The following is a 21,813-nucleotide window of genomic DNA, read 5'->3' as shown; positions in this document are numbered from 1 at the left end:
TTATTTCTGTGCTGTGTCAGGAGTGCCTTGATGTGTCTCATGTTCATGTACAGGACTCTGGAGCTGTGAGCAAAATGGTTTCCAAACTGAGCCTACAACAGGGCTGCAGATTCCTCACTGTGCTCGGGACTGGTGCTTTGGGCTGTCCTAGGCACCTTCAAAAGGCTGCAGGGAGGGTGTACTGGCAATTTACTGGGGAGAAGGTAAGAAAGGGGATAGAGCTGTTAATGCTGGAATATCCTCTGAGCTGTAGGGTTGCAGGGTTTGGACACGAGGCAGTGGCTCTTGATTTCAGTTCTTGAACACTGCCCTGGTGAGCAGCCCTGAGCCCCTCAGTGCTCTCAGGGAGGGGAAAAGCTCCGTGGGTGTGCCCTGTTCTTCTTGCTGCCTTTGAGGCTGTGGTAGTTGGCCCTGCTCTGAGTGTGCTGTCCTTCAGTGTAATCCAGGGGGGTTTGCGTTTCGCCCCCGTCGAGGCAGTCTTCTCTGAGGTCCTGACAGTGCAGCTATCAACAGCAAAACTCCTGGGAGTGCCAAGGTTCCAGCGCTTCTGTTGCTTCCAGGGCCTTTGTCTGTCTGTCCTTTAGGTTTTGTTTCCTGCTTAATCCTTGGTGAAGGTGAGCAGACAAGAAGATTTGCCCTTCGTGTGGAAGAAAAGCTCTGCCAACTGTCTGCTCTGAGTCATCAGGCAAATTTCCTTGTAGGGAGCCTGGGGATGGAGTAAATGCCCTTGAAGGCTGCATGAAGGCTTCTAGTCCAGGGCTGCTGGGACCCTGAAGAGCTGGAGGCTTTGTGAGCAGCTGGGAGAAATGGTGGATAGAGAAATTCTACTTTTCTTCCCTCCTTGCTTCCCCAGCAGAGCGGTCCTCGCTGCTGCCATGTTTTCTCAACAGGATGTACTGCACTGAGTAGATCTCTACCAGTGGTGCTGAAGGGACTGTCTCAAGCTCTTTTGATGAAGTTTCCCCACTCAACCCCCTTTTTTCCAGCTCCTGCTCTCTTTTGAGACACAGTGGTTTGTTTTGTGCCCTCAAGAGAAGCTGGGTCCTGAACGCCCTGGTCTAGTGACCCTGCTCTGAGAGGACAAAAGCCACAGACCAGAGGTCCATCCCAGCCCCAGTGAATCTGTGATACATCACTGACGCATCTTTTTGTGGCTGGGAGATGCCTTGCCTGGTGTTTGAAATATGTTGATATTAATTACAGACTCAAATAGCAGATGCACGACAAAAATAAATATTATCCCAGTGGGAGGCTTTCCCTCCGCGGAGCTGAGAGGATGCAAATATTTGTCATCTTTCTCCTGAGTTCTGATGAGGCATCCTGATGAGGGCTTTTGTGTGCCACCTCCTCTGAGGTCTTTTGGAGCTTGATTCTGAGCAAAATCTCTTTGTAAGTAGCAGGAACATGGCTTTAGGTATGTAAAGCCATGTGTTTGTGTACGTGGGAAGCTTCAGCCAGTCTGTGTCTGTGAATCAGGCTGTAGGATTGTTCCAGTGGAGACAGAATGGTCACTGGAGGAGCTCTGGTAGCTCTTCTTTCTTCATCAGCTGTGAAGAGGACAAGACATGATGAACTCAACTGCAGTAGCTGTGGTCCAGGATCGATGCAAGATTCACAGCAGGGATATTTGTCTCTGGAACAGACTGCTTGGGGCAAGGGAGGTGTTTCCATGAGTGCAGATTTAGGATAAATGTTTGCAGGAGCAGGCATGCTGTTGATGACCGTGGCTTGAACGCAGGATGAGTGATCCGTTAAAGTCTTCCTGGCTCCATGATCCTCGTTCGTGGCACTCCAGCAGTCTCAGCACCTGGAGAACCACAGTTTGACTTACTGTGATCTTTGTGGATGGCGGGACTGGCATTAATGGTTATAACTTGTCTTTGTGCTGTTCCTGTGGAATAGCTGCTATCCCTCCCCTTAGCAATTGCCTTTGAATGTGTCCTCTTCATAATGAAGACTGATAACCCAGAGCTGCCTGTCAAACCTCAGCAGCTCTGTTTATAGAGGCTTGCAATTAAAAATGGATCTCATATATAATTAAAAAGGATCACGTAGGCTTTGCGCCTTTCGTTCAAGAATAAAGAGGCTGCCATCTAGGAATCCAGGCAGAAAATGGAGATACTGACAGCCTGCTCCTACTTTTATGCTAATTGCTAATCATGTGCTTTGTTCAGTGTAATGCAGCAAGGATTGTGTTCATGTGTGAGCAGTGTAGCCATTTCATTCCGTGGAAGTGTTTCCCAGTAGCATCCCATGGGCAAATCAGGGGATACTGAATGCCCAGCTGTGAGTTTGTCACCTTGCAAAAGCCAGAAACTTGTGGAAGAAGGAAAGGAATCACTACAACCCAGAAATGGTGCAGGTTCAGGTGGCTGTGTCGTGGCTGCTTTGGCCCATGAAGGTGCAGCTGTGTATCAATTGGTCCCCCTTGCTGCACCCTGAGGTGCAGCAAGAAAAAGATGATGTTCAGACTTCTTTGCAATGTGTTTTTTGTGTGGCAACCATACCTTTGCAAAAAGCAAGTGCTGAAAATGGCTGTAGTGTGTGCTCAAGCACCTGTATGCCTGGGGACATGTACAAATGTGTATGTAGAAGCGTGTGTGTATGGAGTTGGTTTGTACTGTCTGGTTGGTTTGTGTCAGCAAAGTCCTGTTAGTGTGGTCTCCCAAAAGCACCTTTTGCATTGTGAAGACTCCAAGGTGATGGATAGGTCTGTACCTGCTGCTTTGAGAACCACCAGTTGGGTTGCTCAGAGGTTCCCTGATCCCATTCTGCTGTCATTACCAGGACCTGCACATGAGAAAAGAAAGGGATAAAAGGGCTTTGGGATGATGAATAGGTGGGGTAATGCATAGCCTGTCTCACACTCTTCCTTTTGGTCACTCAGGTTTATAACTCTTCCCAATGGTGTCCTCCAAATCGTGGATGTGCAGGAGAGCGATGCTGGGATTTACCACTGCGTGGCAACCAACACCGCCCGAAAGCGCTACAGCAGTGATGCCACCCTCAGCGTGGTGAAAGGTGAGGTGCTGGCAGCAGCCTCTTGGGCTGGGCACAGGTCTGCCATATAATCATCTTGTGTGGTGGAGAGCTGTGCTCAAATACCAGTGGCCTTCTCTCCTCCTGGTGTGGCTCTGCACGTGGCCAGCTTTGGTTAAAACTTGCAGAGAAGGTGTTTATGAAAGATTTCTCTTCGCTGTGATGGAATAAGGAGGCTGAGTTGGGAGGACTCCTTTGTGCTCTGGAGTTGTTAGAAGGGATGAGGCACCCTGTTTGCTCCTTGGGGACAGCAGCATTGTTGGTGGTGTTCTCTGCAGCGGCCTTGGATGGCAAGACAGGCAAGGTTTGGCATGTACAGACAAATGTGCTACCCAAGCAAGCAAGAGAACTAGCTGGAGACTGGAGTATCTGGCAGGACTGTGCCTACCCCAGGTTGCCTGGCACAGTCCAGAAGAGGTTGAGCACAGTGATATCTGACTTGTGTTCTGAGTCCATATTGGTGGTGCTCTGCTGAGCTCCAGAGATCACCAGCTGGGATTTATCCTGGTGATACAGGCCTTTGGAGCAAGGCTTTGGGTGTGAGCTGTCTTACGCTTCCTGATCTGGGCCTCAGCCTCTGAGTGCATTTTCCTTTGTAAGCCAAGAGTGCAGTGGGCAGGTCTGGACATGAGAATGTAGCTGAGAGCATAAGTGCAGTGGGGGTCTCCAGACTCTAGCATCCTTCCCAGCACGCCTGGCTGCCTCCCCAGCTTTGTATAATCCCTGTCCTGCAAGTGGACAAACTCACCAGGGCTGGGAGTCTGGCTGAGCTGTCCATTCTCTCAGGACCCCCTGCCACATCTGTCTCCTGTTTGTGCTGACCCCAGTGTATCTTGCAGGGAGCTTTAACCTTGAAAGCTCTGAAATCCTTCCCAGACCCTTTCGTCTTTGTTTAGGATTGCGTTGCTTGACATTCTGCTCCCGATGTATTTTCCCAGCGATGGCTTTGCTGTTCATCCATCAGCAGGGAGTGTAATTAACTGTGGAGCCTGAGAACACACCTCTGATCAATGGATTATGTTGTGGAGGTAATCTGGGTGGAATCTGCAGAGAATTCGTGAGTGGTTGAATGCTCTGTATATAATTGCCAGCCCCTGCCAGATCCTCCGTGTGTTTAATGAAGCACGGAGTCGAGGGGAGCGCTTCCTATGGGCAGTTCCACGCTCCAGAGACAGCTCCCATGTTGGGTCTGGTGTGCTATTGATAACTAATATCGATCAAGCTGCAAAGGTGAATTTGATGTCCTTGGCATCATAACTGATTCTGCATAATTGCATCTTGTAGCTCTGCAATGTTTAATCTGCTTTGCAAATGGAGGCACTGGAAGAGGTTAAATGGGAAGAGTTCCTTCTGGAGCACCAGCCGGCCTGAGCAGATTTCTGCCTGGAGTTCTCACCCAAATCTCTCTTCTGCAGCACCACACCACCCGCTGGCTGCTAAAACAAATATGTGAGGTTGAGTTTTTCACCAGATTGAGCTGATAGTGATGAAAAACATGCCTGTTAAATCTCTGGGGTTTTTTATAATTGGGGAGAATATCTCTGAGACAGATGGGAAACTGCAGTGACCTGTGCAGGCTGCAAACTCCTCCACGAGTGACTGGCATGGTATTGATCCTTTTTTGTTTCAGCACTTCACCATCAGGGCACATTTTTTGATGCCTGGACTGGCTTGAGGAGTCTTTTCCTCCCTGTTCAGAAGCAGCTGATAATAGTTGACGTGAACTGGTCAGGCAGAAATGCTTTCCTAATTATGAGAAATAAAACCAAACTAAACCAAAACAAAGAATTCTAGGAAAAAAAACCAAAACAAACTGAAAAACAGACAACAAAAGAACAATAGTCTGAAATAGAGTTATTTATTGTTGCTTATTTGGAAATTTCAGGGACCAAACTCCTATGTGTCTGCAGACAGAAGCAACTAAACTGCTTCTTCCCTCCCTGCTCCTGGCTAGGGACTCCTTTGTGCCAAGATAAGGTGACAGTCCAGCTTTTCAGTCCCACTGTACTTCCAGGACCCCTGGAAAAGATTTGTGCAGTGGGACCTCGTGTCTCCTTACCCACTGTCCCACTGGCAGTGCTGTGTTATGATGGTAGAGGCTGTGCTCCTGGCAGATTTTGGGGTCTTGCTGGTGATAATGCAAATGCTTCCAAGGATCAGGCCTGGGAACTTTTCATGTTCATGCCTCTGCCTTCCAGACAGGGCTGGATTTGAATGGGCTGTGCATAGCAGAAGAATCTGTTTCCCTATAGCTCTTCTGCCCAGTTGTCCTGTTCCTTCCCGCTCTCTCCCCTGTTCCTGATACCATGGCTGGGAATAGTTCCATCTCCCTTATTAAAGGCCTTTTCCAAGTAAAACAAACGATTAATGTGACCCCTTTCTGTCATATCTGCACGACCTAAAAACCCCAGAAGTGTTGTTTCCCTGGACAGTGTGACTTCCCCATCCTGGGGGGAATTCCAGCTGTGCTGTGTGTCTGTGGCTGAGCACATGCTGGCCATCCCAGGCAGGGCAGGGAGCAGCGGGGCTGCAGATGTTTTGGCTGTGCAGACTTCATGGTGCAAATTTCCAGGCCTTCCCTGGGGAAGTGGCATTTGGAGCTGGAAGGGAAAAGAGCAGACGGGACAGCAGGATACAGTCACGCAGCTCTGAAACAGAGCCTGCTGCTGAAATAGGGGTAGTTTGGATTTTCCCATTGGATCTCCGCTGCTCCCCAGCGGACGGAGTGCCAAACACATCTGGCAGCACTGTCCCTTCAGCCCTCACCTGGACAGGTGATGAATGAACGCTGCGGCTCTCTCTGCCAGAAAGGTCATTAGGAGCTGGCTGTGGGATGCTTTTCCTAGGCTCCAGCTGTGTGTGCTGCCTTTCCTTGGGGTCAGCTGTGTCTTGTTTCTTGTCGCTTCTTCTTCTGGGAGCAGGCTCTGGAGCCCTACCCTGAACTTGTAGATAGAGAACTAATTCCTTATGTGTCCTGGTCATGTTCCCAGGTTCTTGACATATACATGGGCACGTTGCCATGCTTCATAAAGCAGCTTTTAAAGAAGAGTAGCAGAAGGGCTTGGGGAACATGACGTGTGGTCTCAGCAGGTCACTTTGCCTGTCACTTCGCTTTCCCCCTCCATGTCATGCGCCTGCTTGCTCTTTGTGTGTTTTCATGGGAATAGGGACTCCCTCTTGCTGTGTGTTTGCCCCTCAACTGGCACAATGTAGCACAAATAGCAGTCAGAAGCTGTGCTGCTGCAAGAACAGTAAACTTTTGCAAGGATTTGATCTATTCTGTTTTTAAATGTCACAAGGAGTGTGGCTCCCCCTAATTTCCACTGCATCTTCCCCATTGAATGAATGCTGGGATATCTCTTCTCCACAGCTAACCCAAATTTCACTTCCCTGTAATTCATCCTATTAGTTTTACTTGCAAAGCATTGGCAATCTTGAAAAAGTTTACGTTCCTCCTTATTTTTTAATCCCTTTGACTATGTATAAGCAGTGTGGTGTTCCCTAAGTGACCTAAAGAAAGTTAGACATCTTGGCAATTTTAGAATAAAATAGAGTTTTCTTCCACTGGGGTGGGAGAAACAAGTTTGAGATCCTGACCCCAGAGCTCCTTCGTGTAGATCTCAGTGTTTGTGTCTTTTCATATTTAGTGGGTATTGCAGAAGAATTGTCAAAGCACAGTCCTGGGAGCCAGGACTCCTGGGTTCTCTCTCCCTCTCTGTTGTTGGGCTGCTGAGGAGAATCAGTTCCTCAAAGTTTTAATTTCTGTAAATAGGGATAATGTAATAAATAACATTGGAGTTGCCCTTTGGAAGGGATGGGTCAGTCTGGAAAGTGATTATGGGCATTTGGTGCTGGAGGTCGTGGAGGGGCACATACAGAGAGAGGTGTGGACATGTATCTCAGTGTGGGTGTGAGATTCCTCTTCCTTGTGCCCTCTGCACCCTGTTCCTGGTCTGTGCATGTGAGGTGGCCGTGACTGCTGTAACATGTATGGGAAAAACCTTTGCCTCAAAGCAGGCTGGCAAGAATCAGAATCTCACTGTGCTGCAATAATGCAGGAACTGGAGAACAGAGCAGGGTGATGGGTGGAGGTCTGGGCTGAGCAAGCCACAGGAGGGGTCTCCCAGCAGCTAACCACATCCCCCACAAGCTGGGATTTAGTGCCGTGTTATTAGAGATGACACTGCGAGGTTGCCGTTGGCAGAACATCATTTACGCTGACAGTTGTAGCGGCTTGCTGCAGCAGTGTCCCAGGAAAGTGATTTTTCAGCCAAATATTTTTATGAATGTGATAACAGGGACAGAGCTTGGAGGCAGCTGAAGCACCTTCAGGTTTTTTGTTCTTTTAGTGTTTGTATTGTAGTGCCTTGCAGGTACCAAGGGAGAGCCTGGGACAGGGGTGATTCCTGCTCCAAAGGGCTGTGGGAAAATACAGCTCTTGACTGGGATGAGCTTTAGGGATGGAGGGGAAGGTGGTGATGAAGTGAGCAACAGTCGCAGTTGGCCACCACCTTGCAAAAACAGACGTGCTGTTACCACAAGTGGATTTTCAGTCCCTGCATGTGTGAATGACGTGCTGGATGCTGGCTTGGCGCTCAGCCTGAGCCCTGGCCACATGCTCTGCTCCCCTTGCAGCTTCCGACACAGGTGCTGGGCGGCCAGGGGACAGGGAACTTTGGATTTGGGTCAGTGCTGCTCTGGGCTGACCTCCTTGACCTCAGTTGGGTGTTGATCCCGTGTGTGCTGCCATCAGGAGAAGGGCAGTGTTAGAGGGATGGTCCCACCTGGATTGGGGTGGTCTTCCTCTGGCAGGAACCCATTGCAGGGGCAGCAGGGCCCTGTGGGGTTGTGAGGGCAAAGCTATCCACAGCTGTGTATGGGCATGGCATGCTTCTTCTGGGAGGCAAGAGTCATTGGAACATGTAGGGAGAGAAATTGTGGGGCTTTTTTTTTTGTTTTGTTTGTTTTGTTTTGCATTTTTGCTGTGAGTTGTTGGTATAACCAGGAAGTGATGCACCACCTCTGGAGAAGGAGACAGTTCTGGCCTGCAAATGCCATGTTCCTATTCCGTGTGCCTCCTGTACTGGACACAGAACTGTCACTTTCTGCTCTCTCCTTTTAGCATCCCGTTTTTCTTTGCCCTCTGGTCTCTCACATCACCAGCAGTTAAGCAGGGAACTGCTCTCCACTTGACATCCCAAAAGCTCAGCCATGAGGACTCTGTTTACAAGTGTTTCACAGCTCTGGTTTCCTGGGAAGCAGGTATCTGAAGCTGTTTGCATAATGCATCTGATGGATTCTGTAAAATGCTGTTGCTCCTGCCTGTGGCAGAAGGTGCTAAGCAAGCCATGGTAAGTGTGAATTCAGAGGATGGCAAGATCAAGGAGGGGATACACAACATTTCATGCTTAATAAATAGATCTTTAAAGCTAGAAGTGACCTTCTGCCTAACAAGCTGTAAACTTTAACTCCATCTCCCTTTTACTGAGCCTGGCAACGCTGGTGGGTTTGAAGCACGCGTGGAACAGGATTCAGCCCATAGATATTGGATGAAACTTGTGAAGGTCTGGTGCAGACGTCAGGCACCCATCCAGACACACAGCTCTTCTTGGCTGGGGTTCCTACAGGGCCAACATGCATCCACACCCCTCACGTTGCCGAGGGAAAACTGCTCATAGCTCCAGTGTCAGCAGCTTACTCTGGGAGCCCAAGGGGAGTTCCAGCTCAGCTGTCTGTGAAGTTCCATGGGGCTCTGATATGCCACACTTCTGACAGCTCCAGCAGCCTACAGTGACAGAGGGTTTGATACAAAATGCAGAGCCCTCACCTCCCATTAAGCACAACAGCTAAGCCCGGGGATGGCACCAAAGTGAGTGGCAACAGAGGTGTCAAGGATAATAGAGCAGAACAAGGGATGTACGGCTGGGAATAGGTGAGCTGTTTCCAGGTCCTGAGGGGAAACTGGTCTAATCCACATGCAGGGTAGCTGTGCATGATGTTTAGAGCTGTCAAATGTGGCCAGGCTCGTGTGTTACTGTGCCTCCAGCTCCTGAAGACTAGGGATGTCTGGATTCAGGTTTGTGGTTTGTGGTCCTCTGGTGTTCTCCACATGCATCTCTTACTAATTCAGGTCTGCTGCATTTTTGAGGCTTCCTGAAATAAGTGTCTGCTGGTGTTCGGTAAGGCTCAGACTGAAGCAGGGTTTAAGCAGTAGGCTCCATTCAGTTCTTCTCAGAGTTCCTTGGTGGTGGTGCAATCCTATGGTGCATCAGCACATCTGCACTACAGGGATCACACCTGGCCTGTCCCAGAGAGTGTGGGACAGGCTGTGCCTTCATGGGGAGGCTGAAGGCAGCTAGGAGTAGAGACTATAATTAGGTCAGCAGCTTGCAGTGGGCTGCAGACAGGAAGGTTGATGTGGTTGGGCTCCTGATGACACTTGTTAATTATTAATCATTGGTGTTACAGCTGCTGAGGCTGAGGGCTGGCAGTACCCTCCGGCACTGACAATGTCCAGCAGCTGGAGTATGTTGGAAGGGTCTGAAGGCATAGCAAAGCTCATGGTGGTGTCTAATCCCATTACTTTCGTTGTGGGATAGACATACGGAGCAACCTTGTCTCTGTCTCTAAGACCCACCAGTAGCTACAGGCCTGGAGGGTGCTAAGGAACAGGAATAGGAGGAATGGGCCTGGGTCACAGGGGAGGCTGAGTCAGGAGCAGAGCTGTGCTGCTCTAAGCCCTCGCTTGGATATCTTGGATGCCAGGGATCACTCAGAACACAGCCGGGAGTTTGCCTTCAGTAACAGAGATGTTTTTGCCCAACTCTGTTTCTGGTGCAGCCAAGGGGCAATGCCACGTGGATTGTAGACAAGAATGAGGAGCAGGAAGAGAGAGGAAGGATGGGATAAGAAGGGGCAGGTGGTGTTACCAAACACTGTCTTAATGTGTAGCCTTAGACAGATAAGGGTTCTCTGTGGCACCCAGCAAGTGTCCAGCCTAAGGGCTTTGACAGAATCTGTGGATATCAGTGATGATCTTTCCCCATGGAAAGCCAGCTTTTCTTTCAGACTTTTCCTAGAAAAACAGATTTGCATTGTCCTGAGTGAATGCAGATGCATCCATCTGCTTTTAGTTCTCCCTTCCAAGTTGGCAGTCTCGGTTTGCTGCCAGACTGTGTTACTGTGGGCTCCCAGCGTGTTGTGTGTTCACAGCATCGTTTTTGGGAAGCATTCTGTGTACCTGGCATCAGAGGGACCCCACTGCAAAATCCCTTCCCAGAACGTTCCTCTTTTCAAAGCTTCTCAGGACAGTGGATGCTGCTCTGGAAAAGGGAGTGGGGCACAGCAGGAGCCGTGGCCACAGAAGGAAGCAGGTTGTGTCCTCCGGCACGGTCCAGGGCCTCCAGCCTCATCCCTCTCTGCTGTCTCTGGATGTGCCTGAATTGTAAATGAATCTGATGTTGCAAATAAATCTGAATTGCAAATAGATCTGATGAAATAGGTGTCAGCCCCTGGGAAACATCAGCCTCCGAACACAAGGAGGAAGTGACTGGAGTGAAATGGCTCCAGTCACTGAGGCAGGGTGAGTAAGGAGGAGTTTCAGGGTGACTTGTGAGCCAGAGCAGGCTTCTGTTGACCGTGTCTCTGTGTCATTTCTCTGCGAGAGGTAAAAAAAAAAAAACTTACAGTTGTTTTTTTTTCTTGGAGCTTCCTCATGTATCATCCTGGAAGGTGATGTGCTGCCCTAGGATAATGACAAAGAGAGCTGGTGTAATGATGGTTAGAAAGGTGTGAGGATGTTCCCACTGAATCCCAAAGGCTGGCAAGCTTATGTCCCCAGGACCATTTCGTGTTTACTGATTTGGGGGGGGGGGGGGATGGATGTCTGTATTTAAATCATGGATACTGTGGCTTTTGTCAAGGGTCTTCTGATGCTCTCTGGCTATTACTTTTGCACCTTTACTTCTGTGAATGGCTGTGTTGTGAACCCTGAGCAGATGGAGTCCCAGAGATGCTGGGAGATGTGCCCAGAGCAGCACAGTGACTTAGTGACAGAGACCAGGGGAGACTGGTCCTGCTGGGCAGCTGGGATATTATCCTGACTGGATGTCAGCCATGGGATGTTCCTGGTGTACTGTGGAGGTTCCTGTTGCAGTGGTGACTTTGCAAAGCAGCCTCTTGCAGCCCTTGTTTTTCTAGTCCATGTTTTTGGCAGCTGCTGGGGAATGGCTGGGGCTTACAGTGCTTTAAGGGCTCAGCTTGAGTAACATAAAGCTGTCTGGGTGTTAGGGTAGGGAGGCTGCTCTGCTGTTCTCTGCTACACTGAGGTACCTCTGCTCCTTTCTTCATTTCTCCTTGTTGGCCTCTCACCTGATCTAGAGGCTCAACTCCCTCTGTACACTGAGTGACTTTCTTATAAGGAGTTTGCGCAAAAATCTGTGAAAATGTGCCAAGAAAGGCCTATTAATCAGTACTTACTATCTAAAATGGTGACACTATCAATGCTGCTCCAACACAGTCCTTCTGTCAGGTCTCAGCATCCACTGTGCCCTGAGCTGGGGTTTCCTATTGCCTGTGCTACATTCCAGCTCCATGGGCTGCTGCTTCTTCGTCCCACAAGTTCTCTGTGATGTATCTTCAGGCTTCTGAGGATTCAGATGCCTGAAGGCCTGAGGTGTCCAACCTACTGGCCTGTGGCAGAAGCCAGAAGAGCCCCAGTTCTCAGAGCTCTCTGCAGTGGGGCCGCCTGGCTGCGGCTGCCGGGACAGCTCCTCCTGTTTATTTTGTCTGGCTCTGGCTTGGAGTGGTGCAAATGGAGGCGCTTCCAAGCGCTCTGGGGAAGCGAGCAGGAATTCGTCGTGCAGTCTGGCTGGCTCCCGTCCCTTTTGGCGTGATGAGGAGCAGTTCCAAATGCATGTACGCAAACAGAGAGCCAATGTTGACAGCTTTACAAGAGCTGGAGTGGTGGGTAAAGCACACTCCGACTGCTTTGCAGCAGAATTAAACATACCCTGGACATACAAAACTCCATAGCCTGAAGGATCAAGGGTTTGGGGAGTGGGGCAAGAGCCCCCCTAAAAATCCAAGGCAGTTCCTGGAAACCTGCCACTCTTCCTGGGCTTCTGGTTACAGAGAGTTCAGGGTGTCAGCTTGTGGCTGAGCTAGTAGTACATTAAAGGATTTAATTTCTGAGCTGAAATCTGTCAGCTGTATAAAGAAGTTGAGAGGAATGAAAGAGTACTGCCTGATGGCCCCTTTGCCTGTCTGGACTGGGATCCATGTGCTCCCAGGGCTTCCAGACACAGGATGTGGAACTGGGGAAGACATTGGACAGGCTGTTTCTCAAGCCGAATGGGAAGCTGTTCCTAGTGCAGCTTCTCCTGCCACACTCTGTGGAGAGACCCCAGAAGCTGTGGCAGGTGGCAGTCTGAGGAGTGTGTCCAGGTTGTAAATGGACACTCCTCATCCAAACTAATTAATCTCTCTCCATCTTTTTTTAATCAGAGAAATGTATTCAGATTGTTAAATTCTCTGTTTTTCATGTATATGCAAACAGGAGAGGAGCAGGTTTTATGAAGTGTAGGTTGGACATATATTTTAGGATCTGTTTGCTGACTTCTTTGTTGGAGATTTTAGGATTGTAGTTTTGAGATACAAGTGCTGTATGTGGAGGTCTTTTAATAACACTAAGAAAGTGATTGAACTATGTTTTAATCACATGTTCCTTTGTGTGCTGCTTTAAAGATGACGGGATGTGTCACTGCTCTGCTGTAGCACCAACTTAGTGAGGAAGAGAAACTGCCCATTCCAAAACATGGAGATAAATTCTTCCCTGTTCAGCTTTTCAGTTCAATGTTTGCATTGACAAATGCATAATTGCTTACAAAACCTTTGGAAGACATGAGGTAAAAAGACAATACAAAACTGATTTATTGAGCTCATCTGTATTATTGGGCAGAAATAACTTGTTATGCCACTACACTGAGCAATGGAAGCTGAGTTCCTTTTCTGCCTCCCTTCCTGGATGACTCATGTGCTGACACAGACACTCCACAGCTACCTGGGAAGTGAAAGGAAAGGAAAGGAACATTTCTGTGAACATTTCTGGTGCTGACACAGTGTACTGGGACAACCTCTGCAGTCCCAGTACCAAAGCATTGCTTGTGCTGGGGTTTCTGCTGAGGCACACACCTGAAAGATCCTGCAAGGCTTGGGAACCAAAGGCTGCAGAGGAGGAGTTCTGAGAGAACTAAAGTTTGGAGAGTTGGGTCCATGATCTCGTAACCAAAAGTCATCCCATCCTTCAGTGACCGGAAAACAGAACTTGGATCCAAACTGCTGCAGGCACCAATATAGCACAGGTGGGAGAAAAACCCCAAAAAGTCAATGGTAATTTTCAGAAAGGATATGTGCTTGCATTTGGGGATAAGAGGAGGCAATTTTTGACTTAGGATACTTGGGAAGGCCTGATTTATGGTGTTAAAAGGGCACCACTCACCTTCTCTAGTCACCTATGAAAAGTGCCTCATGCTAGTCGTTTTTGCTTTCCTCTTTGCAAAGCTGTGCCTTGCCATTTTCAGATGAGAATAGTTAGAAAAGAAGAAATGCCTATTGCTAAACATGCTCAGGTATGAGATCTGACATTGTTTATATTGCCCCCAAAGCAAATATTCCCTAGTGTTTGGATACAACCAGGCAAGAGTCCTGCCTAGAGATTTTACATGCTGGTTATCCTGTCCTGAAGTAGAAATAAATTACAGATAAATTTCCAGGGCAGTGTAAAGGGAGGAGAAAGGCAGGTCTGGAGGATGTTTTTCTCTTCCACAGTTGCTGTCAGCTTTTTCCCTAGTAGTCCAGGAGGTCTGTGAGTTATTCAAGAAAGGGGAGAGAGCTGGGGAGTGGGAGTAGGACATGCTGTGCAAACACAGCGCCCACATTTTTGAAGGTGTGTGCTTTGCAATGGGTAATTTGCTCCTTTATTGTCTGCAGAATAACAGCAGTGACAGCATTGACTTTCTCTAATGAACAGCTGCTCAGTGCTAGGATCTATTCCCAGAGGAGGCTAGCAGGGATGAATAAGGTTTCATGCTCCTCCTCCAGAGAGGGTGAGAAAGTTTGCAGAACAGAAGATTGTTGCTTGATTGTTGGAGATCTCCAAATCATGACCTGCTGAGAGCTGAACGTGTCGCCATGCAAGTCATGCTTAACCTTCCAGCACTTTTGCTGAGGCAGGGTGTTCATGGAATCAGGAGAGAGGTGTTAGTTCCCATCCAAGAAATCATCCTCTTGTCACTGCAAGCGACCATCACAAATTGGCTGAACAAAAAGTGTTTTCCTCCTGTTGCACTGCCTGAATTCTTTGCTGATACTCTACACTAACAAGAGCAGGGGGACGGGAGAGGATCGCTCTTGAATTATGGACGCATTAGAGACAGAGCCAAGTTATGAACTCTTGGAGCTGGAAATCACGGATGGATGTTATAACTCAAGCCATAAGCTGAAATAAACATTTTGAGCTTTGTCCCAAGCAGCTCCCCTTGGTGCCTCCCTTGACATCCCTGCTCAGAGTTCACCTTCGCTGTGAAATGACTCAATTGGATTTGAGGAGATCAGGCAGCCTTGGGAGTGGACTGAGGTGCATCTGGCCACTCACTCACAGGTTTCCTGTTCTCCCCTCTCCATCTCCTTTTGGGTTTGCAGCACACATGATCATAACTGCTTTGTTGTATATCCTCTGTGCCTTGCCTGAACCCAGCTCCAGGCACTGAGGGATGCCTGTGAGAGCAGTGGTACCACCAAGTGGAGCACCCAAGTTTGGCTAATCTTTCCTGTCTCATGATAGGAAAGTAGAAAAACACATAAACTGAGAAGTCCTCTGTAGTGAGTAATTTGGAAACAGTAAACTGCAGGCAATATATCGAAATATTTCTGCAGCTGATTGGTAAGTCTGGTCTCTTGGTCTGTGGTAGCACTTTTGTTGTCTCCCAATGCAGGGGTTAATGAACTGTGCAGGAAAGGAGCTGCCTTCTCAAACTCCTTCAATGCCCCAAGAATTTCCTTCAGTTGTCCCTCAGTACTCCCAGTGATCCCAGAGCCATTCCTGGCACCCCATAGGTGTTTTCTCCAGTAAAAGAGGGTAAAATTGATCCATCTGGTTCAGAAGGGCAGAAAGTCCACAAAGGCCTCAATGATGGCAAGTTTTGATGTGAATCCATGGGTTGTGCCTTGGGCTGTGCAAAGCTTTTGCCTGGAGCAGCTCTGCTGCTTGGAGAGACAAAACAAAGCTGGCAGAGGGGGAGAAATCTCAAAGCCCAAGTTTTAAATAACAGCTCTATGAAAGCTTTTAATGCCTCAGAGCGGCCAGCACAGTGCAGATGCATTCAGTGACCTGTTTTGTTCAGGCAGTGAAAGACGTCTTGGAAACTTCAGCTCTTTTTTTCCTTTGGTTCTGACAATATTCCCTGACAATTTTCACCTGAAATTGTCTTACTGGCAGTGGAGACAAAAACCCTCACATTGGTTTTACTCTTTGATGTGTGCTGGAATCCCCTGTGTGGAAGTTTTCCTGGTTAGCTGAGTACTGTTCTTGGGAACTCCTCAATGGAACACAGTTTGTAGGAGTGAACTTGCGATCCATTGTGTCCAACCAGCCTAGAGAGGTGACAAGGGAAAAATGTGCTCCAAGTGGGCTCAGTTTGAAGAGAAACTTGACTTGTGGACTTGGTCTGAGAGACCCACAATGGAATACAAAGCTGGAGAGAAATGTGTTTGTGTGCGCAAGAAGTGTAAGGGGCATTCATCCATGCACACACCCAGGAATGCACTGGGAAAGCAAGCAGAGCTGTTTATGTTTGTAATATAATTTTCAGTAATAATCAGTTGTGGGGGCTGGACTATTATGTTTTCCCAAAAGTTTTTCAAGGCTGGAACTACGGTAAAACCCTTCTCCTAGTGACTGACAGGACTACCAGGCAGCTGTCAGGGACCAAGTGACATGGGACAAGTGCCTTCAGGTGAATCTTCTATAACCTGTGAAGTGCCTTTGCCAGTCAGCACCTGGGGCCATGCACCTGATGGAACAGATGAGTGTTTAAGTCAGGTTTGAGGAGCTTTCTCTCTTTCTCTGCCTTAAGCTTGGTAGAGAAATCTGCTTGGAAATCTGGCAGGGAATATATTACCATCTGGCTGGTGTTATTTTTTTACTCTAGATTTATTTTTTCCCCCAGCAGTGCAGAAAAGGACAGCTTTTTGCACGCAGGCATGTCTCAGCCATGTCCTGCCCAGCAGGTATGTGGCAGCTGGTGGTGTTGGGTAAAGAATCTCACTCCCATGATAGGCTGGAAGTCTTACCATGGATATTCCTGCTCCCAGAATGTGGGGTGTCAGCTGCTGCCCTGCTCGTTTTCATCAGAAGCTGCCGTGGCCCCGCAGGCGATGACCAGTGGGCAGATTTGGCTTGCTGAGCCCTGTGCAGGGTGAGCTGGACCTGAGCCTGGGCTGTGTGGAGATGTGTGACCTCATCCAGCCTTGCTCAGCACAGAGCAGCTCCTCACCTGGCTCCTTTGTACCACTTTTCCCAGCTTGCTCATCACAACTTACTGGGTTCTCCAGAGTCTTTCCAGCACTGTGGCCTTCCCTGCAACGTCTGCTGTAAAACCCTTTTCCTTTGTTTCTGATGCTTTTTCATGTGTTTCCTTCCAGATCCTGGCTGGAAGGCTCCTTGTTCTTTCTCTGACGTTGCCTCATCCCTCTGTGCCATATGGGGTAGAGGTCTCGCACTAACAATGTGCAGAGCAGCCTCACCCATGCAGCTGGGCCTCACTGGAGTCCCTGTGCTCAGTTCTTGTGCAGGACTAATGATTACTTGTGGATTTTAGTGCTTTGTTGAACTGGAGCTGGAGTTAAAAGATAGTTGCTGTCCCAGAGAGCCTTGAGTTTCTCTGATCCTTGAGCTTATGTGCCTGGAAGCTCTCGTGCCAGTTTTTGCATTACGCCCATTTTCTGTCTCAGTAGTTCAGAGTGACCAGGATTTTGATCTGTTTGTCAGTGAATTCTCGGAATCCATATCTGCTGTGTTTTCTTCCAGTCCATTTGCTGTCCCCCAAGTTGTCCTCCTGCAGCCAGGCGTGCTGTCTGTGAGGCTGAAGGTGTCTGTGGATGATGGGAGCAGCAGGGGATGTGACAGAGCAAAGCCCTGGCCAGCCCAGGAGACTGGGTTTGCCTGTCCACACCAGCCCCTCTGTGTAGGGTACTCGTTCCACTGGAAGAAGGACAGCTGGCCTGGCTCTTCCCTGCCCCAGGGCAGCTCCTCTTGCTGGTATTTGCCCAGGGCTGGGGTTGGAGGTCAGCATGGTCCAGCCATTGCCCCAGGTCAAGCACTGTGGGTGCTCCTCGGTCTCTGCTTCCATCTGCTGGACAAGCACTGGCTCCTGCTCGCTCCCGGTTTCCCTTGGTGCCTCCTTTTGACTGTGCTCATGTAATACTAGAGATGGAAATCCCTTTCACGCACGTATGGACTGCAAGAACATTTCAGTGTGGAACCAACTCTTTGGCAAGACTGCCCTGCTTAGATTGACTGGCACTGAGCCTGGGGCTGGGCTGAGCACAGCACATTCAGTGCAGCCCTATGTGGCCTGCTGCCATGCAGGCAGCTCTGCCTGTGAGGCTGAAGCTCCTCTGGTTTATATCCCCAAGGAATTCAGATATGAGTGAGTTGTTTGGATGCCACATGAATGGCCCTTGAGGGTCTCCAGAACTGACCAGAGCAGGTGCTAGAGGACAGCATGTTAAAAAACCGGGCAGGGAGGACATGGTGCTTTCCTTGGACATCTCCCTGAGCATCTGACAGTCAGGGTCCCAGTCAGAGTATCCCAGTCAGGAACATTTTGGGCTGGCAACAGTAATGATATCATATTTAATAGTCCTGGTAAATGTGTCCTTTATGAGCTTGTCTGAATCTCTTGGGTTTTGAACTCTGCAGCATCTTGATACACTGAGTTCAGAAAGGTCCTGCTTTTATTTGTTTGAGACCTGCTGCCAATAACTTTCATTGCAGGCCTAAGTGTTACTGGTACTACGTGACTCCTCTACAGTTACTTCTCCCTTCATGAGGACAACAACAAAAGTGTCCCCCAGAGTTAGAGGTATTTGAGAGAGCTGGAGGAACTGGTGAGGGTCATGAACAGTTTGGTCTGCTCAAGTGCTCCACTTGTTTTCATCTGACAACAGAAATTTGGCTGCTGCAAAGGCATTTCCTTAACCTTCCCTTAACCTCTGCTCAGCAGTGGGCAGACACAGGCAGAAGGATCATTTCAAGCAGAATATCCCCATCCCATTCTCAAGGCATTGTGCAATGCAGCCTGGAGACCTTCCTGTAAACCTTGCTTGATTTAAGTGTTGGCTCTTGGTCTGTGCACGTACAAGCTACACACCATTGTCTCCTCCAGATGTGCTATGACTGATCAGTCTTTGTGCCTTCAGGTGAAGGTCAGGACACAGCCATGACCTCTCTGTGTTGCAGTTTACAGTCCAGCATCTGGCTGTTAGAATTTCTTTAGCCAAGTGACTGGATTTTTTCTGAGCTGCTCCAATGCCTTGGCGAAGGGTGAGTTTTGGTGTTCCTCTGAGGACAGCAGTGTCTTGTTTCATCTAATGAATGAACATCCATGTAGCAACAGTTCATGAAGGTGCTGGGTTGAAACTCTGTTTATTTTCCATGTGAAAATCCTGACATTAATTTTTACTAGGGCCAGCATGATTAGAGTAAATCTGCAGGGCAAATTGTTCATTTCCTTAGTAAAAATACTGTAGTTGTGTAAAAGCAAGACCTGTTTTTCTCCCCCAACCAGGCATAAACCATTTCCACACATGAGACTGCCCAGGGAAGCGCAGCTGGGGAGCCAGGGCTCTACATGCTCTTTTTTTCCAGGAACTTGGAAGGACAGACTTCTCTTTTCATTTTTGACATTAGGTTCCCAGCCAGCAGGAGGAGATGTCACCATTGTCGCCGCTCCAGAGAACACCACGGTGGTGGCCGGGGAGAGCGTGGTGATGGAGTGTATGGCAGCTGCTGATCCCACCCCGTTTGTCTCCTGGATACGACAAGGTGAGTATGAGGGGCAGGACTAAATTTTCGTTGTCCATAGGAACCTGTGGATACTACATTCTAAAAATCTATTAGAAGTGGAGAAATCTGGGCAGGAAGGGTGCTTGTAACATCAATACCTAATGACACAGGTGGTGTCGCAGTGTGGGATGTCCTTGCTAAAGTGGAATTATGAATTAAATCTTGAAGGTTACAAAGCACGCATTTCAATTTATAGTTGTTTGACCTGTGCCTGGATGCCTTTTGATCTAAATTAGTCTTTCTTGTGTGAACTGGAGCAGTAAAGGTAATGAGATGGGGTCAGGTGCCACTCCTCCCCGCACTCTAAGGTTACTGGGGATTCTGTGGAATCTGCCATTGCACTGGAGAAGTAGCTTGTATTATCTTGCAGGATTATAAAACTTGATAAGATCTGTTAATCCTGTTACTGAGAGGTTTTTGTTCAATGGAAGGATCAAGGAGCTGCTTAGGTCTTGTCAGAGGTGTATGAATGAGCCAGGCTGTCAGATGTTACCCAGGGCTGATAGCCTAAGTCACAAGTTGGATGCCACTGTCACTTCACTGAGAGTCACATCCATCAGGTGTGTTTCAGAGGCACTGACTGAAGACATTCTCGGTTCAGAGGTTGATTCTCCCCCAGAAAAGGCTCTCAGCCATTTTCATAAATCCGGGTCACAATTTAAGACTTCTCTCCCCTGTAACCATTTATTGTGGATGGTTTTCAGCCCAGATTTGTCCACAGGTGGTGATTTTAGCATATAAAAATACTTCCTCGTCCCCACAAAAAAGGAGCAAAAAAACCTTGGAGGATAACACTTTGGAAATCAAATGAGCAAGGATTAAATGTTATGGCAGAAATGTTTCTAGTTTATTCCATGCACTTCACAATTACAAATGCTCAGCATTCCCGTGCTAGATCACTTACTGCTTTACTGAAAGCTGCTGATGCCCATGGTAAAGTAGATATTATTAGAGCTAATTATCATTATGAAAGTTTTTTGTAAGGAAGGAAGACAAGGGTGGAGGGGGGAAGGACTGGTGAACTAGTTCTTTCCATGCTTTATTTTGAAGTGTTTGCTTGGTCCCAATCTCCTTCCTTGTACGGACTCCTCAATTTAAAAGGATGGACTAACAGTGCAAGTCATTCTGAGTTACACAAGTTTCTTTCCAAGCCTTCATTAAGGAGCAGGCTGGGTTACTGGACCATCAGTCGTGTGGGGAACACCAAGGATGTACCTCCAGGTTGCCAGTTTGGCTCTTGCCAGTCTTGGTGGTGTCAGCTAATTGCTACCATCTGGAGTCAGTTTTCCAACCAACTGCTCCAGTGCAAACGGGGTGTGCAAATTGTCTGCTCTGAGTGTGCAGCCACTGAACAGCGAGACCATCTGAAGACCCCCAAAACGCAGGGAGGGGGCAGAGGATCTGCTCTGAGCCACATTCCCTGCTGGTAGTGCTAAGACAGTGCAGCTGCTTGCAGTGGAGGTGGGGATTTTGTCCTGTGTGAGATCCAGGCTCAGCTGAAGCTGGAGAGGTTAAGGCAGGCAGTGCTGAAGTGGTGCTTCTGCAGGTGGAGAGGGACAAGGTCTGGTGGTGCACAGGTACTGCACAAATTGGCTGGTTTTCCCCGTCTGCAAATTTGTGCCAGACCTCCCTTCCAAGGCTTTCCTCAGCTCGTCCCCAGCTCTTGACTCTGTCTCCCACACTCGTTCAGAGGTACCAGTGCCATACCCCCGAGTTTCTCACCTCAGAGTGATGCTGAGAATATGCAGTGCCCAGCACCAGCCTCTGCTCTGTCTGTGATGCTGAGGAGTCCAGGGCTACTTGAAGTTGTTAGAAGGACATCTTGGCTTCTGGCCAGTAATATGGAGCTGCCCTCTCCTCCTTCCCTACTCAGCAGTGCTGAGCACTCAGCCTGGAGAATAGGGAGAAGGCAGCTCATGGCCCATGTCTCTGACATAAACACCAGCGTCCCAGGGAGAACCAGGTGTCTTTCTGACACTTCACAACTAAGCTGTGAACAAGGAGTGAATCAGGAAGCTCAGTAAATCTGGGTTCATGTCCAGGACACAGAGGAGGAGGAGGAACCCCTGAGTTGTCAGTGATTCAGCAGTCTTGCTGACATTGCATGAATGAGTGAGGGGTGGAGGTCTGTGTGTTTGTGATTGGGGTCAGCAGGCCAATCCAGCAGCTTTTCCAAACCGTGTGTTAGCACAGCTTTCCCGTGAATGTGCTATTCCTAGGGCTCTCATTGCAGGCATACCCTAGGCATCAGAGACTGTTCTGATCCAAACCAGAACTTTTTGGATTACAGGCTAAACTAAGCCTTGAGCCAATGATGGCTTGAGCTGGCTGTCAAGCACTGAGGATTGTCCCTGCAGGAATCCTCCTCTGGGCTGGTATTTGGGGTTCTCTCCACTCCCCAGCTGTGAGTCTGGTGTTGTTTACAAGGCCTCATAAAGGGCAGCCTGGGGCTCCCTCCCACACTGGTGCATGTTTCTTCCTGCAGATGGAAAGTCCATTTCCACAGATGTGATTGTGCTGGGCCGGACAAATCTCCTCATTCCTTCCAGCCAGCCCCATCACTCCGGGGTGTACGTCTGCCGAGCCAACAAACCCCAAACCAGGCAGTTTGTTACCGCCGCAGCTGAGCTCCGTGTCCTCGGTGAGTA

The 21,813-nt window shown here is 48.7% G+C and overlaps 1 protein-coding gene across 4 annotated transcripts in view; it reads left to right on the top strand.

Moving 5' to 3' along the window:
• Positions 1-21,813, top strand: part of IGDCC4 (immunoglobulin superfamily DCC subclass member 4) — a 95,203-nt gene that overhangs the window by 46,066 nt on the left and 27,324 nt on the right. For all 4 annotated transcript variants that reach the window (XM_032122866.1, XM_032122867.1, XM_032122868.1 and 1 more), the window contains 3 exons: positions 2,888-3,021; positions 19,010-19,144; positions 21,651-21,806. In XM_032122866.1, coding sequence (XP_031978757.1) covers positions 2,888-3,021; positions 19,010-19,144; positions 21,651-21,806 — 425 coding nt within the window. The remainder of the gene's footprint in view (positions 1-2,887; positions 3,022-19,009; positions 19,145-21,650; positions 21,807-21,813) is intronic.

The sequence above is a fragment of the Corvus moneduloides genome, chromosome 13, assembly GCF_009650955.1.
Source record: "Corvus moneduloides isolate bCorMon1 chromosome 13, bCorMon1.pri, whole genome shotgun sequence".
Lineage (NCBI taxonomy): Eukaryota > Metazoa > Chordata > Aves > Passeriformes > Corvidae > Corvus > Corvus moneduloides.
This window is presented reverse-complemented; position numbering and strand designations above follow the sequence as displayed.